At 44.9% G+C, this 21,811-nt stretch overlaps 2 protein-coding genes across 5 annotated transcripts; both read left to right on the forward strand.

Moving 5' to 3' along the window:
• Positions 1-746: 746 nt before the first annotated feature.
• dcaf12 (DDB1 and CUL4 associated factor 12) lies at positions 747-8,060 on the forward strand. The gene is made up of 9 exons (XM_076095743.1): positions 747-1,140; positions 3,063-3,353; positions 3,480-3,776; positions 4,213-4,273; positions 4,437-4,630; positions 4,954-5,019; positions 5,368-5,530; positions 5,694-5,872; positions 6,017-8,060. The coding sequence occupies exons 1-9, from the start codon at positions 1,081-1,083 to the stop codon at positions 6,173-6,175; spliced, it is 1,470 nt and encodes a 489-aa protein (XP_075951858.1). The 5' UTR covers positions 747-1,080; the 3' UTR covers positions 6,176-8,060.
• A 298-nt stretch (positions 8,061-8,358) lies between these two features.
• ubap2a (ubiquitin associated protein 2a) lies at positions 8,359-20,499 on the forward strand. Of its 4 annotated transcripts, none has more exons than XM_076095735.1 (27): positions 8,359-8,468; positions 10,335-10,472; positions 10,774-10,851; positions 11,096-11,206; positions 13,034-13,196; positions 13,301-13,387; positions 13,474-13,537; positions 14,013-14,110; positions 14,286-14,344; positions 14,440-14,510; positions 14,615-14,792; positions 14,885-15,155; positions 15,264-15,568; positions 15,743-15,954; positions 16,132-16,411; positions 16,699-16,741; positions 16,863-17,037; positions 17,219-17,270; positions 17,359-17,695; positions 17,840-17,931; positions 18,146-18,196; positions 18,322-18,415; positions 18,504-18,932; positions 19,046-19,150; positions 19,247-19,314; positions 19,394-19,585; positions 19,682-20,499. In XM_076095735.1, the coding sequence occupies exons 2-27, from the start codon at positions 10,377-10,379 to the stop codon at positions 19,775-19,777; spliced, it is 3,807 nt and encodes a 1,268-aa protein (XP_075951850.1). In that variant the 5' UTR covers positions 8,359-8,468; positions 10,335-10,376; the 3' UTR covers positions 19,778-20,499. The 4 variants fall into 4 exon arrangements, with proteins under 4 accessions (XP_075951850.1, XP_075951852.1, XP_075951851.1 ...); XM_076095737.1 differs by having other exon boundaries at positions 19,409-19,585; XM_076095736.1 differs by having other exon boundaries at positions 16,702-16,741.
• Positions 20,500-21,811: the final 1,312 nt, after the last annotated feature.

Here is a 21,811-nt window from a genome sequence, read left to right on the forward strand (position 1 = left end):
GCAACTGGAAACATCTGTGTGGCCCATCAGCAGAAAAAAGGACAGTTATGCATCAGAATATAGAGGCCATATTTGGTCTGCCTGAGCTCACCAGGGTTGATAAACAGAAGATTACAGAGTCGTGTATAATGTCTGTTAACAGATATGAGTTGAGGTCCTAGGTAGTGACAAGCCATCTGTGTGATTTCAGATTCTCATGTCATCAATGATTTTGTGCTCAACCAAACAATGGCCACCTTCAGAACAATCGAGGAAGCTAAGTCTCTGGAGAATTTATAATATTAAGATGTATGATTTCTTCCCTTTAACCTGAGATTGTCCAGATGGCCTGCTAGAAGTTCTCAATGTTCACAATAACAATTACAAATATAGATACCAAATGTCATGAATAACAGACAGAACAATGCCCAATGAATTATATTAAAATATTAATATTTTTATTATTTTTGTCATTTAATAAAACTGCATTTTCTAACAAAGCACACATTTGACAGCTCATGATTGGATTGTATTGACACATTTCCTGAAATAAAAATTAAAACAATAAAAGATTGCTATTATGAAATTTATATTTGGGCATATTAAAAAAACATTCTTTTCCCGCTGACACAAAATAGTATTTCCTTAAAACGGGGAGAAAACATCATCTGATCAATGATCTCACGCAGTTGGCGTGAACGAGCACGCATGACGCTCGCGTTCACGTACGATCTTGTTTTTGTTGATGTTTAATTTTAGTGCGGCTGCGCGATGCTCAATGCTTTCGCCGTTGCTGACGCGACTCGGTAGGAGAAAAAGGAGAGTGTGTACCCTCTGGTTGTAGCTAGCGACGTTGTTAGAATCTGACAAAGGAGTACAACCAGACTGTATTATTACTTGGGAGGCAAGCTAATGAGAGTAGGTCAGCGACAATCCTAAACCGGTGACTAACCAACCTCTCCCGTATGTGATCGCCCTTGCTCGTCGTCGGACGCTGCCAGCGAGGGCCAAGGAACAACACAGCATATCGCCATTATATGATCCAGTGTCCAGAGTCACTTTTACCCTCCATGTGGGTGAGGGAGCTGTGTGTCTCAGATTATGGCGAGAAAAACAGTTAGCAGGAAAAGGAAGGCAGGAGAGCCCAAGGACCAACAACAGGTAGGCGGAAACTCGGTGCGGATCTGTATTAACTAAGCTAACGCTAGTCAGTTATATTAGCATGATAACTAGCATTGGGCTAACCAGGTTTTTAGCTGATTAAAGCCATGTCAGAGGCAAGCTATATATGACATTTTAACCAATAAACCACTACAATATATTACACTATGTGAACATAACATCCACCAAACAAATGACAACTGCAGTCATTTTTAACGACATGTTTCTATTTGAAAGTCAGAAACGTTACCCGTTAATGTTAGCATGGCGTTATCCAAAGGGTGTCCGTTATCAATGCGACAGCTGGGTCAACGTTAGCCGAAGGGCTAGTTACCTCGTCTTATTATTATTTGATTGTAATCACGATTAAATAACATGTTCGTCGGTAGATATAATTGACAGTCCCTTGTTCGCTTGGGGTCATCACTTGTCACCCTACAGTCACTATCCAGAAGAGCGTTTGTCATAATTTAAAACGGAATTTGTCCAAATATAAGGCATAACGTTAGCCGTTGCTAGCTGTTAAGCTAACGTTAGCAGATAGACGTTAACTAAGTTAGCTAGCATAGCTCACTTAAATATATACAGACCAACCGTAGATCGGCCTGTCCAAGATAATGGAATGGACATTCATCAGTCAGTCCTGAGCCCAGTTGCTGACACCATAATTTAAGCTTTGGCTTTTAAATTTGTCAGCAGCATCACTAGCTTTTCATTAAAGATAACAATACTGTACGAGCTTCCTTTTTCTGCATCGTATGTTAACAATGCCAATGCGTGTGTGAGGTCACAATCATTCATCAGTAGAATTAAACCAAATCTATGTCAATATAATTATTTTTTTACTCTGCTTTTTGTGTTGTTTTTACACAGCCTATAATAGTATTAATAATTAGGCCAGGGTTAGACAATTCATAATCATCCCATAACATTTGTAATGTTATTGTGATGCCAATTCAGATTCTTCTGGTTGTTTCTGTGTGAGCGATCAAATATGTAGAACAAAATGTAACAGTTTTTTTGCATATCCTTTAAGTATGAGATGCCTCACAAAACAATGATTAGGAACTGGTGTATGCCTCTGTAGAGAAGAATGGTGCTCAGGGACAGGGACCCTTAAACGTTTCCAAACGTTTGGGTACTCAGCATTATTTAAGCAGCTTTAAAATAAGTGAAAATTCATCCATCTGATGTCTTCTTTCAAGACTAGCTGTTCTGCCAGTTTCTGTGTTACCTCTTTCATTTTAAGAGAGTCCCAGGTAATATAATTTTACCATTATGGCAAATTGCAATTTGTATACAATATTAGTGTACCAGCTTTGGCTGTGTACTTAAATATCTCTATAAAGTAAATTATAAATCAACACAATAAAGTGGAATATCACTTTTAAAGCCTGAAGTTGTATATTGTTAGTATGAGAGCTTTCAATTTTACAGGCCAAGTTAGATTTATATACCCATAAAAGTCTTAGCAACAAGCCACTTAGTGTTGCAAAGTTTAAATGGTGTGTGTGTGTGTGTGTGTGTGTGTGTGTGTGTGTGTGTGTGTGTGTGTGTGTGTGTGTGTGTGTGTGTGTGTGTGTGTGTGTGTGTGTGTGTGTGTGTGTGTGTGTGTGTGTGATGAGGTCTACTGACTAAATATTGGGGTGGTCTTAACCTACATCATAGACAGCCAATAATATTGGCCTACCTGAGCAATATAAAATTCAGGGCTCTTGTGTAGACTAGGCCTGTAAATTGAGTACACATCCCGATGAAGTGTCAAGGATGTGTGTGGTTCTGCTGTAATATTTCCATGATCCACTAAACTTTTCTGCAATTGTAAGTAAAACATTATTATTGCTAGTCTCTGAAACATGTTGGATTTGACTAAAGTCATGGTTTTGCCACAACATTTTTATTTTCCCCCTCTCTTTCCTCAGCTGGGCTGGTGTCAAGCGCCACACAAGCGGAGCCGTGTTTCTTGTTCATCACGTCATGCCCAGCAGTTGTGGTGCAGTCGGCGCTCGGTGGTATGTGCCCTCCGGGGGCGGGAGTTCAGACCTCAACAGCAACACGAGTTACGGCTCCAGCGGAGCCTCCGGGGCTTTGCCGCCGGCAGGCTCCCTGGCATCCTCAAGGAGAGAGAGTTCTCCCTAGGGCGACTCAACAAGGTGTTTGCTTCACAGTGGCTCAACCACAGGCAGGTGGTGTGTGGGACCAAGTGTAACACGGTGAGATGTCATTTTGTTACTCACCTGCATTCATTGGTTTGACATATTTCTAACACTTAGTGTAAGATTACATGCACTCAAATATTTGATATTCTAACCAGATGTCTTTCCTTCCTTTACCTGCAGCTTTTTGTAGCTGATGTCCTGACAGGGCAGATAACACGCATTCCCATGCTGAAGGACAGGGAGTGTCATGGTGCAGGCTCTGGGGCGGTGGGTGCAGTGGGTGCGGTGGGTGCAGTGGTGGCGGGGCGGCATTACCAACCCACAGGAGTGTCCCGTGCCCGGCTGGACCAGCAGGGCTGTGGGATCCACGCTATTGAACTCAACCCCTCTGGAACGCTGCTAGCTACAGGAGGAGACAACCCCAACAGCCTGGCCATCTACCAGCTGCCCACATTGGACCCTGTTTGTGTGGGAGATGTAAGTGGTTTGGGTTATCTGACATCCAGTCATCGCTTATGGTTTCTAATCCTCTCTTTTTGCCCACTGTAAGTCATTCTGTTACAATTCTTGCAAAAATATATTGCACTGTCTGTCCACCAGCCACAGTGTTTGAGTCCTGCCAGCATGGCATATCATGGAGGGTTTGCTGTCCCCAGAGGATGAATTCTAAGGATGCTTTTGTGATTCCTTGACTGTTGATTAAGTGTCAAAGAGTGTCAAATGTTCCACTTGGTCAACACTTTTCATTGATTGCATACTCTCAACCAGAGAGGGGTGAAATAATAAGATTTTATAACTATGATGTATATTTTGTTCATATTTCCCAGCCACCGTTTAGCAATAGCTGTTCAGCAATTCACGCAGAAGAACACACGGTTGTTTTGCTTTTACATAGTGGCCATTATTTTTTCAGGAAGGTCACAATGACTGGATCTTCTCCATAGCTTGGATCAGTGACAACATGGCGGTTTCTGGTGAGTTGGGTATATGAGTTTAGTTGTATGAATGTCCACTGCTGTGTGAGCATTGTGCACAATACCCAAATGACAATCCTATGTCTATTTTTCACTTTTGTATGCTGTTCGTGGAGCCAGAAATACTCTAGGCAGTAATCAACATGTGTTTTTAAATTCCTAGGGTCCAGAGATGGCTCGATGGGCCTGTGGGAGGTGACAGAGGAAGTAATGAGCCAGGCGGAGCGGAGTCAGAATGAAGAGGCGGTACCCTCATACGCCCACATCTCCCACCGTGCCCTCAAGGACATCCCAAAGGAGTACACTAACCCATACAACTGTAAAGTCCGTGCCCTGGCCTTCAACAACAACCATAAGGTAAGAATCATCGTCCTGGGGAACCATGTGATTGATTTCTTACAATTGCTTTATAGTTGGATATTTAGCGTACACATGGCCATCAGAGGAGTGGATTGTGCTACAGGAGTGGATGATTAGATGTATTTCTTTACGCTGAAAGTGAGTCACCAGAGAAATCCACTGTATCAATCGTTCAAGCTGACCACAGTAGTGGTCAAGCCTGCAAAGTATTAGAAGTTTCACATCAAAACAAACAAGTTGACTGTCAGAACATGTTGCCTCTGCACATCTTAGCATCAGTTATTTACATCTGTCTTCCCATGTGTGTCTTCCCTTTCTAGGAGCTTGGTGCTGTCTCTCTGGATGGCTATTTCCACCTCTGGAAAGCTGAGCACAACTTGTGCAAGGTAACTCCCATTACTATAGTGTGACTAATAATCATGTGATGCGTTTTCTCTGCATACTTCATACCACAGTGATGCATTCAGCTAAGAGAGAACAGGGTGACTACAGCTTGCTGCAAGTTGTATTAGTGCTTTTTTTACACTGCCAGTTAAGTCTGATACGAGATCGATTGCTCACCAAAATAGTAAATATCCGTCTAATATTCTTATATTTTCGTACACTTTTCTTATTTAATGGAGCGTCACAGCCATGCATGTGCACAATTATGTGTCAACTATACGGAGAAGGAAGGACTGTTGACATCACCTTTACTTAGTTCCCATTTAACATTCTATGGCGTTTCCCTCTAGATACTGTCCACCAAGCTGCCTCACTGCAAAGAGAATGTGTGTCTGGCATATGGGGAGGAATGGTCGGTGTACGCTGTGGGTTCTCAGGCCCACGTGTCCTTTCTGGACCCACGGCAGCCTACACACAGCATCAAGTCTGTCAATTCAAGAGAGAGAGGAAGTGGTGAGTAATCCGTAAACTTATGGAAGAAAAAAAAAAAAAAAAAGCTACAGCAATGGCAGAAGCGGAGGGCTGATTACCTCCCGAAACTACGTCATGACAATGTTTAAATACTGCCATTTACTTTTGAGTAGCTATGCATTCGAGACTTATTTTGTCTGTGCAGGGATCCGTTCAGTGAGTTTCTACGAGCACATTGTGACAGTGGGCACCGGCCAAGGTTCCCTTCTCTTCTACGACATCCGGGCCCAGAGATTTCTAGAGAACCCTTTGAATCCAGGCGGAGGGTACCGGAAGTTCCCAGGAGATGGCATCCTCAAACTCTCGACAGGGAAAGGCTGGCTGGTACACATTATTTGTCTTTGATAATAAACATATAAGTGCTTAGCTTGAGTTGACCTGACACAGATGTTGTAGCATTGTTGTCATAGATTTAGTTTTCACTACTTTTCACTTCCTTCTCTCCTCTCCTGCTCTCCCAACTCTCAGAATCACGATGAGACGTGGAGGAGTTACTTCTCAGACATTCATTCCTTCCCCAACGCGGTGTACACCCACTGCTACGACGACTCTGGCACCAAACTGTTCGTAGCAGGTGGACCACTCTGTTCTGGCCTGCACGGCAACTACGCAGGACTGTGGAGCTAGCCTCTCCGTCTCCTCCGTCACTCTATCACTACATCCTCGTCCAGACTTTTTCCCCTAACCAGTCCCTCCGTCCCTCTCCCTCTTCAAGTCCGTTGACATCACTGTCTTTGGTATTCCTCTTGCTCATTGAAGTGTCACTCTGTTTTGCTCACATGTGGACTCAGGAGCATGATCTTGCCCCCACAGTATCGCAGCTTTGAATATTGTCGTTGTGTATGTTAGTGTCCTCATATTCCTCTATCCCTTTCTCTCCCAATTATTCCTTTTTCTCCTTCCACCTCAACTACTTAGTTTTTTGTATTGAAATGTGTACAAATGATGAACTAGTCATCTTTAAGCGCTGCAAAGTCTGCCACTGAGGGACTCTGAAGAGTTTTGAGAAACATCTAGACTAAAGTAGTACATGTTTTCAGAATTTAAAATGTCCAACCCGCAGGGATTAGGCTATGGTATTTCGCTGGCTTGTTTTTTTGTATGTAAGGACAGTGTTTACCGCTGCTTCCTCGGTGGTAAAAGACGGTGTCTTTGTGGAATACCTGTGGAATTTTTCTTCCAAAAGTTCCTTTTCGTTCTCTCACTAAAATGGACGGCAATAACGGAGAGGGAGAGAGGAAGAAGAATGACTGAAGAGACAGTTAATGTCGAAGGACTGAGCCGGAGTACGGTTTGACATTCGATTGAGAATACTTACTAGTCGGAGCAGCCCGTCCTGTCCCACAACAATCACAAAGAACTTCTCTCTTCTCCACGCAGAAGTAAAAGCAAAGAAGCCAATCAAAATGGAACTTTGTGTTCATATTTGTTCTTACCGAGATGATGTAAAGGTGAAACATTAAGATTGCTAAATGCAGTGTTGTTCTGCTATTAATTAATCCCAACAAATGCTTATTTTACTTTTTTGTGTGTGACTTGACAGGCGTACCCCTGCTGATATTCTAATTTTCATTGTTTGTATTTATTTTCCCCTTTCTCCGTCACCTTTATTCAGTTGGTCAGGGGTGTTTATAGCTGCTTCTTTTGAAGGATGTATTGTCTCTTTGCCCTTTTGCGTATGTTCCTGTTCTCTTTGACCAGAATACTTTGAGCAGATTTGACCATTAGTGGTGTTCAAATTCTGATCTGTTATCGTTACAATTGAACCCACGATTTTAAGTTTTGGTAGCAAATACAAATATGATTATTGACAGATTGAGGAGCCTTTAATGTCGAGGTTAAATCCCTCCCATGATTCTGGGACTCCTCCACAGGAACTAGGGAGAAGATCTGTGGTAGTCCACTTTGATCTTCTCAGTCATCCAGCAAGAAGGATGCAAGGAGAACTATTGAGGGTTTTTGGACTCTACCCTGGAGTTAGATGCTGCAGGCACATACATTTGTTGTCACCGTTGTAAAACTTTATTCTTCTTTTTTGTACCAAGGAGTGAGTGATTCTGCTTTTTTCCTTGTTTGGTAGAGGCAGGCTTGACTTATGTTTTTGCCTTCCTCTGGTCTTTCTGTGAAAGACTGCCGCAGGCGATCATAGCTTTTCCTTTTCTACATGGAACTTTTCTGTAGTTTTCATGATAATGACATATTGAAAAGAGAAACCCCAATTACGACCACAATTTGAACAAATAAACCAACACTTTTAAAGTGTATTTTATATATAAATGTGTATATGTATGTGTAAAATACATTGGGACAGTTGCATACATTTTTATGTATACGTCTGAGGAGGTGTGTGGATTAATCTGTCTACTTGGTGATGCCCTGTTTTTTTTATACATGCCTCGTGAATGTTTTTACAAATGACTGAATCTGAGGATATTGTAAGATATAAACATCTGAAAAAAACAAGCTATTAAATCTTTAAAAAAAAAGAGTAAATAATAAAAAAGTAAATGTATATTGATGTAACGTTTCTTTTTTCATGCTTGACCATCATTTATTCTTTAATTAAAATGGTTCACTGCTAAATCTAGATGTTGCCATTAATGATGTCTAACCATATAAAATAAAGTAATCCTTTATTATATGGGAGCTTTCAGGACAGGAAGGTCTCTGTGGTAGACCAGTCTGCATTGTTGTCATATGCTGTAGAAATACGCATCTCCAATGAACACAACAGAGAATATATATATATATACAAATAGATATCAAAGTACAAACGTCCATCCTAACTGCACGACGTGTGCTTGATGGTGAGTATTAGGAAGTTAGTTGAGACCCGGAGAAGAGGGAGCATCCACCGCCACGGCAGCGCACGTCACGTGACCACCTTGTCTGCTGCTGGCTGAGTGAAGCGTGTTAGCAGGTAATAAAAACACTATTTTACTTATGATTTTCCAAGTTCAGTGTCTGCATTTCAACGCTTATACGCCGTGTACTTAAGCGCGCTTTCGCTGAGGTAGTTGCTGGCTGGCTTCGTTGCGTTGCTTACACGGGCTTGTGAGGGATGTCTTTCGCAATTTTTCTGTTGTCTTGTTTCCCGGCGAGCAATGTCGGGATGGGATTGGGCTCCGCTAAAGAGGCCCCCTTTTTCTTTAGATTTAACACAGCTATGTTGTTAGCTCACTAGCCCGGTGTTTACATGTCGAGGACACGCTTGACGAAACTGCCAGTAATCGTTAGATAACTGAGCGGAACTATAAATACGTATAAGACACGATGAAGCCAGTTACACGGTCGCTGGTTATCCACTTGGACCAGATTTAGACCGCTAGCACCGTTAGCTAGCTTCATCCCCGCTATCGACGGTCTGGTGTCAGCATTAGCATGCAAGGAGCTAACATGAGTCTATGCTAGCGAGGACAAAGGGACCCCCAGCATCAACACCACTAAGTTGCTCAGTATTAAGTCGAGAACGACACAACAATAATCTGATTTATTTTGTTTCAAGATTGACATGCAACGTCAACCGAATCGTCCCATATGTAGTCTCAGGAAATAAGTAGCTAACCTAACAGCAGCGGGCTAACGTTAGTATGGCTTCAAAACAACGCTCCGCTCGCTTTATTATTATTAAAATAAGCTGCAGCTAATTCTTAGTTAGCTGTAACCAGGTAGAAGTAAATGTACGTAAACATATACGAGTAAGTTAACTGGTGACGTTATCTTATTTCATGTCATGTCAGTAAAGTCATGTCCAAATACATGTGATGAACGTTTGAGATGTGCGGCGTTAACGTTACTGAAAGGCTGTTTTGTTATTGTTTATCTCTTAACACCGTCCACACTCGTACGTTAAACGATATGTTGATATTTGAAAACATCCACTAGATAGTGCAGCAGCTGCTGCTGTATGTTTCTCACTTGTAAAAAGAGAATCTCGATTTTTCACTGAAATTAAATTTAAAACCAGTTCGTGCTTTCTTTTGCATTTAGCTTTGTTCAGACCAGCAGCCAATGGCAGCAGTGCATCGGCCAACGTCACTCAGGCACTGTAAACTGGGTTGCTATTGTTCTCTGACATAAAACAAATGGGTCACTGGGGATGTATGTTATGTTATTATCCTAACAATGGACACCATAGTCGAAGCTTGAAACACAAATTGCACTATAGGGTGTTTTTTTTTTACTACAAGGTATTGAGCAGTCACCTTTTGTATAAAGCCCCCTCTGTGTGTGTGGTGTGTCTATGGTTGTGAGAAGTGTTTGATATTTGCCACTAAAACATATTAATGCAGGTTATGTGGTATCTACCCAATTTGTAGCAACTTGGGGCAACTTGTATGGGACCAAGTTGTCATACACAGAGAAGAATTCAGCATTTTACTGCAGTAGTTTAGTTTATAGTGTGTGTGTGTGTGTGTACTATCTAGCTTATAGAGGGGACGTGGAGTCAGGGTGTGTGGTGCTCACACGCTGAGGTCTTTGCTGTTTGTAAGAGGACACTGGGTCGCTCTCCCTCCTTGGCCTAGATTTCCAGCAAAGCTGTTGTGTCACCAGGCCAACTGTGTGTCTTAGGCTTCATAAGGCCAGTATTTGCGCAATAAGACTTTAGCTACGCTCACAACACATATTTCTGGTATTAAACAATTCTTTCCTTTATGTACTCACATAAGGCAAAGTATTGAGGCTCTGCTGTAACAACATCGTTAATTAACTGACATAATCTGTGGGTTTAAGAACTATTAGTTGATTTTGCTCATCCTTCTATGTTGCTTGTTTCCTTTTGCAGATTTTTCTATTTTGTACATACAGAGTTTTGTATATACTGTATATGATGAGCTCGCTGGGCGGCGACAAGGCCCGGGGCCCTCGGGAAAAAGCGCTGCCTGCTGCCACTCAAGCGTCACAACCACAGAAACAGATACAGGTGAGCCACCGCAACTGCACGAACATGAAGAAAGTCAATGAAAGCAGAGCACACGCTACGTTGAGACAAAACACCGGTGTGCAAGCAGACTGTCTATGCCAACAAAACCTCAGTGCACACATGAGGCAAGGAGACCTCCGTGGCCAATATTAACAAGGATTTTATTTGTTATTACAGCCACAATAGTGCATTAAATACAACTTAGTGACAATAGGAGGCACTTGCTTTGTATCCATATAGTTACATGAATACCTCTCTGATCGTTAACCAAAAATTTCCCCCATTGTTCTCCATGACGCAGGCTACTGCCGAGCAGATCCGGCTCGCCCAGGTGATCTATGACAAGAATGATGCTGACTTTGAGGACAAAGTTAACCAGGTCAGGCGCGCGTTTACTAGTCAGTGCAACCTGTTGATCTTCCATGACTCCAGTACTCTATGGTGACAAATGAAAAACATTTGATGCCATGAGTGACGCCTCGTCTTGCTGTGACGTGTACTTCTATGTGGTGAAAAAACAGTGTATTTTGTCATTGGTACGCCCTTGTTGACTGCTAGACAATTGTAATATCACACGTGTGTGTGTGTGTGTGTTTGTGTGTGTGTGTGCTGCTGCTCTCCAGCTGATGGAAGTGACTGGGAAGAACCAGGACGAGTGCATGGTAGCACTCCACGACTGCAACGAGGATGTTAGCAGAGCCATCAACTTTCTCCTAGAGAGCACCTCGGACATGGTAAACGACATCACGTCTCATTTAATCTCATCTTAAACTCCCCTTAGTGGCCTGCTGTTATTTTCAACTATATGACTTTGCAATATCAGATATTGTGAATATATTTTTTATGCTGGAAGGCAGAATGTGCAGCAGCTCTGGATGATAACTGTTTTTAACAAAATGTATTATTACCATTTTAATTACTCATTTTATGGGTAAAAACAGCAGCATGAACTGTGAGAATAAGTTGGAAAAGTCTTTCATGCTCTAAATTTCACATTGTACTCGTGTTACCACAAATAGAATAGAGCTTTTTTGATATGTCACTGTATGACGTGGCATTAATAACCGTAACAATGGCTCAATACAATTTCTGTCAGCTGGTTTCATGCTCACTGCCGCAGCTTAAGCCTCGTGCTACAAGACTTTGGTTGCTGTGCTGCTCACAATACAATTTATGTTTTCTGTCAGACTGTTGTTGTGTTTACTTGAGAGTGCACAAACTACACACCAGATCTCAGACCAGGGCCCTGTTTGTATGTGGAGGATAGTGATATGGCATGAGTAAAATTCATCTGGAGGTGTTGTCAGAGCAACAAGTACTTCAGCCCAAACTCGCAAAAAGCGCAGACTTATTAAAATGTACCTGGATCATAACCAAGACTTCTAGTAGCTTTGCTTCACAAAGGCATGCATTGTAAAACGCAAGTCATTGTTAAGACAGCTGCATTGATTTAAAATACAATCGTATCTGTTCTGTCAGAAGAGAGATGAGTGATAAAACGCAGCCGAAACACATTCTGCAGGTCCATGTTCAACACAATGACAAAAGTAAAAATTATAGAAAGATATTTTATATATTGTCCTTAGTTAAGTCACAAAACAAAGCATTCTGGCACCTCACTACTACATTTCAAGTTATGTAACGTGTTGAGAAGATTAACACATGTTGTGAAAAACACTATGTTGCTCTGTGTAGGCTGGTGAAAACACACCATAGCCCCCAACCCCCCCCCCCCCCCTGCTGCTCAGAGAGGAAGGTCAAACTGGCTGCCAAATGTCTGGCAAACACTTAAGTGTTGTTCTGCCCGTGTGTTGCCGGTCCAAGTGAGTGTCGCAACATTTCTGAAGAATGCCAGCTGGCACAGATGGCGAGGAGAGGCTGTAGGGCAGGGCGGCCAGTCAGACAGGTACCTGGTTGTTTTGGTGTCCTGGAAATCCAAAAATAGCAAATAGCCGGTTTCCTCTTTTTTATGTGGAAGTCTCCGCTGTTATTGTAAACACTGCAACCCTCTGACTACACCTGCTTCTACTGTACTCTTCAAGATCTTAACTGTCATAAACAAAAGGAAAGGTTGTAGAGTGTGTTAGCTGTAAGAGGAGGTGTAGCCCAAGAAAAGAGTGGCCTATTACCTAATTAATCATTATGTTGTTTAGTATTGAAACTCTACCAATTACATGTCCTCACCTGATATTTGTTTTTCTTACGTAACACAGCCTAGCGCACACTTCAGTAAACACGTTGGTCTTTTCTGTAACTGTTTCCAGAACAGTTTTTCTCGTGTCCTGTAGTGTCTCTTTATCCTCTTGATGAACAAAACACACTCGAAACTGTGTTTGAAATGCGATGTTCAACCAGCCACTTGTCTAGTTACTTTGACCGGCTGCAACTGTGAAATGGAGGCAGAGATTTATTTATTTTAGTTAAAAAAAAAAAAAACTGCTGACTTCTGCTCACTGAAGCATGTTATCAATGTTGTCCTTGTTTTACTTCTGGCTATAGCTTCCTTATAAGGAACATGTGAGATATTCTTCTCTCTCCTGTTGTTCCTCGTCTGTGTTCAGACCTCATGGGAGACGGTGGGGAAGAAGAAGCCCCTGGTGAAGGAGGGTCCATCAGACAGCAAGGAGAACAAGGAAAACCGGGAGAAGAAAGGAGAGAGGGAGGCTAGCAAGGGCCGCGCGGCAGCCAACCGCAAGGGCCGGGGGACCAGTCGCAGTCGACCGGGTAAACTTCACATTTATTTAAATCTAGTTCAGCGTCTCTTCTGCCGTGTCTCAGTATCGGTATGTTTGATTATATAATATGCATGTGTGTTTGCACACGTACAGCACCACGTCCGGAGGAGAACGGAGTGGAGGTGCCACCAGTGGACAGAGGTGCAGATCGAGGTCGGAGGGCCAGAGGTGGTGGCCGAGGTGAGCGCGTGCACATTAGAACCCTTTGTCGGCACGCCCAACGCTGGCGTGGATGTTGTTGACCTTTTTGTATGCATGTTATGCAGGATCTGGAGGGCGAGGCAGAGGCAGAGGACCACCAGGGAGCCGGTTCTCAGCCCAGGGCATGGGGTATGGTGACAACACACACACACACACACACACACACACACACACTCTCTCAGGGGTGTTCACATACGTTTAGGTGTACATTTATTAGGCCAGGAAATTTAACTTTGTTGTGGATTTGGTTTCTGAATGAGTGCGAGAATTTGGATTTTTCTTGCAACTGACTTTTTAGAGTTTCCACACCCTTGTGTTTGCTCTTTAAACATTGTGAGTCTTCAGTCACCGGTCCCATTAAGATGTGGTGTCTTAATAACATAATAATAAACGTATCTCACCTCAACCTCTGCTAAGCACCAGAAACCAACATCTCATCCCTCTTCTAATGGGAGCTTTGTCCAATCAATAGTATGGATAATACATATTATCACTCGAGACACTGTTTATTAGGAACATAATTACCTAAATCTGTCAACTACTCCCCTGCCTCTTCAGTTTATTTCTGTGTAACTACATATACCTCTCCTTGACTCTTCCACAGCACCTTCAATCCAGCGGACTATACCTCGGAGGCTCGGTCAGGGAACACACAAACGGAGGTGTGGGACACGGTGGCCAACAACAGCACAGAGGGGACAGGTGAGCTCTTCACCTGTAACGGCAGATTTGTGGTAAACAAACACATCGCAATGTATTGAGCGGACAGTACAGTGTAGCTTTTATGCAAATGTAAATACGCTACAGGTATCCCGCGTTGTGTTAACCTGCTCATCCCACCTTTAAACTTTCTGACTCATCGCTGGTTGCTCTCTAGTGACCTGGAGGGGTCCCTTGGAAGACTGGGCATCCGAGGACTGGAGCGAGGATGTTGGCGTGAGTTGACACAATTGCAGGAGAAGTCTGTCAATCACACAGTGGTGGTGCACATTTGAAACACGTCTGTCTCCTGTGTGTTTTTGTTCCTGCAGCTCTCAGAGACCAAAGTGTTCACCTCCTCATGTGCACCTGCTGCTGAGAATCACATCACACCTGGGCAAAGGTGAGTAACTGGCTCAACTATAACGGCATACATATGCAAACTTTGATTGGAAGTCCTGCAAGCATTTTCAACATTGACTTTTGACCGACGTGTTTCCGCGTTAGTCTGGACCTCGCCTCTCTGCTGCAGAAGCCGGGAGTCGGAGGAAGAGAGCCGCCGTCGTCCTCTTCCTCTCAGAGTCTGGTCTTCACTAACTCCCACCACCACCACCAGTCACCGCAACAGCACCCGCCCCCCAGTCGCAACGCCACCGGTAGCACTAGCTATGCTCATGCTGCTCTGGTAAAAAAAAAAGTTGCTTTTGATACTCTGCACACTCTGGCACACCGAAACAAAGACTGGTGATGACACTGTTCTCCTCCTGTCTGTGCCAGTCGTCGGTTCTGGGAGCTGGTTTTGGGGATCTGGGGCAGGCCAAAAGGGCTCCGCCTAGCGCTGGAGCTCAGATACTGGAACAGCTGAAGGGCCCTGGCTTGGGTCCGCTACCTTCATCCCAGGCTGCGCCTCCTGCCAGCACCCAGGGAAGCAACACCTCCATTTGCCGACTGCCAGGCCTGGGAGCACCTGTACCTTCACCCTCCTCCTCTAGCTGGGACATCAAGGCTTCGGAATCCAACACCACCTCGCTGTCCTCGCAGTTCAGCCGTAAGTGTTCTAGTGGGACTGTCAACAGTGTTTTCTGTTTTTGCCACATGTATTAACATAGGCCCGCATTCTATTTATAATCCTTGTTGTGCGTCTTGTGTCATGCAGGTGAGTTTGGCCTGCAGCCAGAGCCTTCTCTGGTGCTGAGTCAGCTGGTTCAGAGGCACACCGGCCCCTCCTTGCCTCTGGCACGTCAACCCAGTCCTCCATCGCAACAACAAGCGCCCCCTGCTTCAGCCTCGCCCGCTCCCCACCACGCCAGCACGCCAGCACAGGCGGGCCCGATGATGGCTGCTGCTGGTGCTAAACCTCCTGCCCCTGGCGCAGGGCTGGACCCTCAGGGTGGCAGCACACCACAGCAGCAACGGGCACAGCTCAAAGGCCAGAAACGAAGGATACCTCCCACATCGAAGGTTAGGGGATTGATGTTGATGGAGAGAACATTACGATGCACATGTGGCTACTCTTGAATATATATATATTATTTGCATATTTAGGCAAATCTTTTCTAAATGACCACATACAAGGTAGTATATGAGCTTAAAATCATGGCCCCGGAAACCTGACCGTTCCCTCCATTGTGGCAGATCCCCTCCACAGCGGTAGAGATGCCCGGCTCGGCTGACGTCCCCGGGCTGAACCTCCAGTTCGGAGCTCTAGACTTCGGCTCGGAGTCGGCATTGCCGGAGTTCGGAGGCGTTGACAATTGTGCGATGGCAGCATCCAGGGAGTCCACACCGGCCCCTGCACCGGGACCAGGGACACAGAGCCAGACGAGCCTGTACTCCAAACCACTCAGGTACCGTCGCTGCTGACTGACTAGTTCTAACCTTTTAATACATATGAAAACAGAAACTGTTTGAAAATTCTAAAACACTACAGATCAGAAATGAAATGGATGAAAGAGCCTTAATGCGGAGGGTTTGTTAACGAAGTGTATCTAATAACTTTTCCTTCTCTCCCTGCTGTGTTGCAGTGAGTCGCTGGGCAGCCCTCTCTCCGTGGCCCTGCCTCTGCCTCTCTCCTCATCAGAGCCGGTATATCACTCCTCTGTGCCGATGCCCAGCCTCGCTCCCTCCTCATTAGGGACTGCCGGCTCCTCCAACCCACAATCGTGTTCTTCGACAGTCTCCACCACCTCCTCCTCTGTACCCTCCTCTCACTTCTCCACAGTGGGGGGGAGTTACGACGGGACCATGCCCCCTCACACACGACTGGCCTTTTCCCAGAGTAAAGAGGCCACGGGACCAGTCATGGTGAGAAATGGCCAAGTTAATACAGCTTTGTAGTTTTTTTTGCCTGCATTTTCTCACCAGAGGATTTGCCCGTAGCCCCTTAAGACAATCAAACTTTATAGTAATAGCCTGAATCCTGTTTTAGGTTTTGATTTTCACCTTTTCGTCTGATCCTCTCACATGTAGTTCAAGTGTGTACTGAATTCAATGATGTTTTGTTCGCACTGTGTATGTTTGCCACATCGATATGATAGTGGTCTTGATCTGTTGTTGGTATACGCTGACACTGAGCTGCGTTTTTATATCAGCAGAATGGTCTGAATGGTGTAAGGACCTCTACTGCTCTAGACAGTAAGTTCCCAGTACTGATGTATACTTTCTATTGTAAATGTCGACCAAGAGCCATCTTTCGTTGGCTGTGCTATTTTGAGTCTTTTACAAATGAAGTCCTTTTCTTTCCTCTTACTCTCAGCTTCATCAGCGTCCTCTACACCGAAGCCGGAGTCGCCGTCTCTGAACATCAGCACCAACGGTGCCTTGGCTCCCTCCCCCCACTTACAATCCTCCCTGCCCGCACACAGCTCCACCACGCTCTCCAACCTGGCACAGGACCTGCCCTCAGCCAGCCAACTCAACTCACTCAACAGGTGACGAACCCACATTGCACAAGTTTGAATTTACTGGCCATGTTCAGCCAGCCTGAATACTCGGAAGAGAGTTCAGTATAGTGGGTGCCTGCTGCTGCCACATGTTCGCACACGGCACAAATCTATTCATGATAACCACAATACACTGATCATGTCTGTCCTCTCTGCCTTCACTCTACAGTCATGTCAGCAATCATTCCTCAGTGTCAGCTCTGGGCTCCAGCTCCCTCACCGTAAGTACATGTCTCGTCTTCCCCAAGCATCATTCTTTTTTTATTTCAAATGACGTCGACCGATGTCCCGCTTCCTCCCTGTCCGCAGTACACCGGTGTTGACCACAGCAGCGTGAGCTCTCTGGCTCCGTCCTACGCGTCATCGCAGCCCTCCGCACTCCACTCGACCCACAACAGCAGCAACAGTAGCAGCGGCATCGGCCACCTGGTCAACATGGCCAACATGGCCAACCACATGGGCAACCACATGGGCAACCACATGGGCAACCACATGGGCAGCACGGTCGGTGGTATTGTCGGCGCCAGTGTACTTCACAATGCTGCCATTGCCGCCAGCGCAGCGCTGGGACTCGGCTCCAATGGAGCTACTGCCACGTCCAACCTCTCTGCACCGAGGAACACGGCTCTGCTCTCCTCCACCGCCGGTAAGCACAGACACACACGGGAAATGTGTGATGTGTTGCTTTCACTCATTTGTTGAGCTCCCTTGATGATACAAGCCCAAATATTTGTACTTGTTGCCGTTTGTTCACGTGAAAGTGATGGTTGTGGCGGCATTGTTTTGACAGGTAAAGCTCCTCCTAATTTATCCCAGGGAGTGCCTCCTCTACTGCCCAACCAGTATATCATGGGCCCAGGGGGGCTGCTGTCAGCATACCCAGTAAGTAGACCCTCGGGGTCTAGAATCATGGCAGTGTGCTGGATTTTCTTTGAAATCGGTGAACACAAATCATGATATTTGCTAGTCCCTTCAGTTCAACAGTGTGTGTGTGTGTGTGTGTGTGTGTGTGTGTGTATATGTGTTTATAATGTTTTTTTCTTGAAACATTTTGCAGTTTCTCTCGCTGATGATCTCTGTCCTTTGTGTTTCACAGCAGATCTATGGTTACGAAGACCTACATATGCTCCAGTCCAGACTGCCAATGGTGAGCCTCATCACCACACTCCTGGGACGGCTCCTCTCTCGTTCTGAATCAACTTGTTTAGGTTGTTGTGTTGTTGTGTTGTTGTGTGGCTCTTCTCCTCCTCATCCTTCTCCTGTCCCTTTTAGCCCTCTTTGCAGGATTACTATGGAATCACATTCCCTGGCCCCGCAGCAACTCTCTCTGGTAGAGACGGGAGCCTCGCCAACAACCCCTACTCAGGTAAAGCTCCTTCAACCCTTGCTGGCCTTGTCCAAAATCCTAAAATCCTGTGTTTTGTTCTCAAGTGACATCTCAACTGTTTTTTCAGGTGAAGTCACAAAGTTTGGCAGGAACGACTCCACCTCCCCGGCACCCCCCACGAGCCTTGCGGCCTCGCAGGCTTCCCAGGGCCAGAGCCAAGGACAGAACCAGGCCCAGCCTCAGCCCCCCCAGGCCCAGCCTCAACCCCAGGGCCAGCCACAACACCACAGCCAGCCGCAACACCACAGCAGTCAGCAGGCCTTTCTGCCTCCAGGCTACAGCTACGCAGGCCTGCCTTACTACACCGGGGTTCCCGGTGCCGTACCCAGTGCTGCTGCCTTCCAGTATGGCCACACCATGTTTGTTCCTCCCGGGGGCCCGGCCTCGGCCAAGCAGCACGGTATGGGCCTCGGTCTGGGAAACCCCTCGGCGAGCCCCTTCCAGCAGCAGACGCAGCAGCAGCCCAGTGGTTACGGCCAGCACGCCTTCAGCTCAGGTTAGTGAGCACACCACTTCATGCAGCTTGGGAAATTCATTTGATGATGGGTTAAGTAGTTCCCAAACTCTTGTGTGTATCGTTTGAACACTGAACTTAGTTTTCTTGTGCAGGGTATGAGGAGCTGACAGCGGGGCCAGCAGGAGTGGACTACAGTAAAGGATACAACTCCTCCTCACAGGCACAAGCCAAAGCTGCTGCTTCTGGGCCCGGCAAAGGTAAGAAGGAGGAAACAATCAAGTGTTTCCAATATGTTCATTTGGATTTTTACAGTGGTTTGTAATGTGTACATGTTGTTGCTGTCATTCTGCTAGGCGTCTCGGTGACGTCCAGTAACTCCGGTGTGCCAGACATCAGTGGAAGTGTTTACAATAAGACCCAGGTGAGCCCCACCCACTGTTGTCTTGTGTTGATACGAATAAATAATCCGGTTTTGAGTTTAATTTGTACTTTATCTGCAGTCTTTTGATAAGCAGGGTTTCCATGCGGGCACACCTCCTCCCTTCAGTCTGCCATCAGCGCTGGGGGGCCCGGGGCCTCTGAACCCCGGAGCAGCTCCCGGAGGCTATGCACCGGCTCCATTCCTCCACATCCTGCCTCACCAGCAACCACACTCACAGCTGCTGCACCACCACCTAGCTCAGGATGGACAGGTAACACCCGCAGACATTTTTTGTTGTTGTTGTTTGTTGTTCCACTGGTTTTACCGGTTTCTCCAGGCGCTCACACGCATGTCTATCCATGTTCAGGGTGGTCCGAGCCAGCGTGGCCAGTCCAGCAGCCTGCAGCAGAAGAGCCAAGTCAACAAGTCGAGCTACGGCAGCTCCCCCTACTGGGCCAACTGAGATGTGTGTGTGTGTGTGCGCGCGTGTGTGTGCGCGTGTGTGTATTGACACAGACGCCAACACAAGGCACCACACCTGTGTATCTGACTGATGAGAAAATAGAGGGACAAACCATTTTACAACACAAGCTAAAACACACACTACCACCCCCCCCCCCCCCCCCCCCCACCCTCCCTGCTCTGTATATCCCCTTTTCAAATTTATGGCTGTTGTATGTAAAATATATTTATGTATGTATTTATACAGTATATATGTATTGGTAGGACATAAAATGTGGTTTTCTGCATTTTGTTTTTATTTTGAAGGACGTTTTATTTCAAAAAAAAAAAAAAAATGTGGAAAAATGAGAATGCTAAATTAATGGAGATGAAGTTGGTGAATATACTTGAACACAAGCATCTTGTGATGTTGATTTTTTTTTGTATGCATACATAAACCGAGAATGATGTACATAAATTCTACACATCATTTTCACGGCAAAGGCCTTTTTTTGTTTTAGAAGAAATACGTTTTTGTAACTTTAGTCTCCCGCATCTGTGAATCCTTATATTGAGGGTGACTTGAGTTGATAGCTTGACTTTTCTTTTTACCCGGTTTCCCTCCATCTTTCTCTCATTCCTCAACTCTTACTAGTTGGCTGGTTTTCCGGCCAGGCCTTGGATTTGATGTCATTTTAACATTGGTTTAATCCTTGTTGTCCAAATTAAAAGTTCTTAACAGTTTATATGGGTCTGGAATCAATACTTAACAAGCACATTGTTCCCTGGATACAGACCCATGAAGTTTCATGCACACACAGAATCATGCTAATCCATTATGAACCAAACTGTTCCCAGTCTTACAATGCAGATAGTCGAGGCAGTATTTGATATATAGGCCTGCTAAACAACCAAAGGACGTAATTGTGCCAGACATGTTCAGGACACGGGCAGCATGGACGTCAGCACCCGCGAGCTTGTGCCTAAGTACACAAAGGACTGAAGGCCAGTCAACAAGGCTCCAGTAGCAATATAACTTAAAGTACCAGTAGTATTAATATCGGATGCTCAAATATAAAACATTAGCCTGTAATTGTAACATAACACAGGACCATTTTCATTTTCTTTTTTTAAAGAATACACTTTTGACCATTTATAAGTCAAAACAAAAACAGAAACCCATCTTTTTGTGGAGATTTATGATGGGGGGGGGGGGGTATCTACACACACACACACACACTTGCAATATGCATTTTTTGGATGCTCTATTATAGGCAGCTCCAGCACCTCCAACAAGCCTTTACCTGCTGAGCTCTGATTTTTTATATACCGGACTCTAAGAGGTGAGTTTAGAGGCAGTGGCTTGTTGTGCTCTTTGTAATCTGCAGCTAATATTTACTTTTGGTGTCAATTTGTCAGTGTAATGTCTTGTTTTATTAACTTATGGTTTGTGTGGTCACCCCACTATTCTCTAGCTACACCAACTGTACGTCAATTTCCAGGCAGCTACAGTCGAGTGACATTGAACACCTGTCAGCCACACAGGTGTTTAGATTTACATTGATTACAACACTGAACATGGGAGCTCTTTGTTATTTGCTAGATCGTTCTGACAAGGGTTGACTTAACAGGTGTAGGTAATGACCGTAATTTATAGTCGCATTAAGGTACTCGAGGTCCAGGATGCTGGCACTTTGTGGCCAAACAGAGCAGTCAAATCAATGTGATTAGCTACACCTGTGTAGACTGATGTCACCCTACATGGGAGCGTGTGTATGAGCATCTCTTCTAGTACAAATCAGTAACTACTCACCCTCGTCATTTTTGGTGATTAGATTGAATGAGCTTTAACAATACTGGAGTCTTATTACTGAGGCTTTGTAAATGCTCTCATCAGTATTCCAACATAGCTTCAATCTTAAGCAAAGATTTAGAAGCAACCACCTAGTTTCAATCCATGTTAAAATCAAAACTGGAGAAAAGTCATCCCTACAAACCATTAACACTCCTTCAGAGGTCACACATCTCGTGCAAGAATCTTTTTAAAGCATTATAT

This window comes from Anarhichas minor, unplaced genomic scaffold (assembly GCF_050575085.1).
Source record: "Anarhichas minor isolate MPS153535 unplaced genomic scaffold, ASM5057508v1 ptg000021l, whole genome shotgun sequence".
In the NCBI taxonomy this organism is placed as follows: Eukaryota; Metazoa; Chordata; class Actinopteri; order Perciformes; family Anarhichadidae; genus Anarhichas; species Anarhichas minor.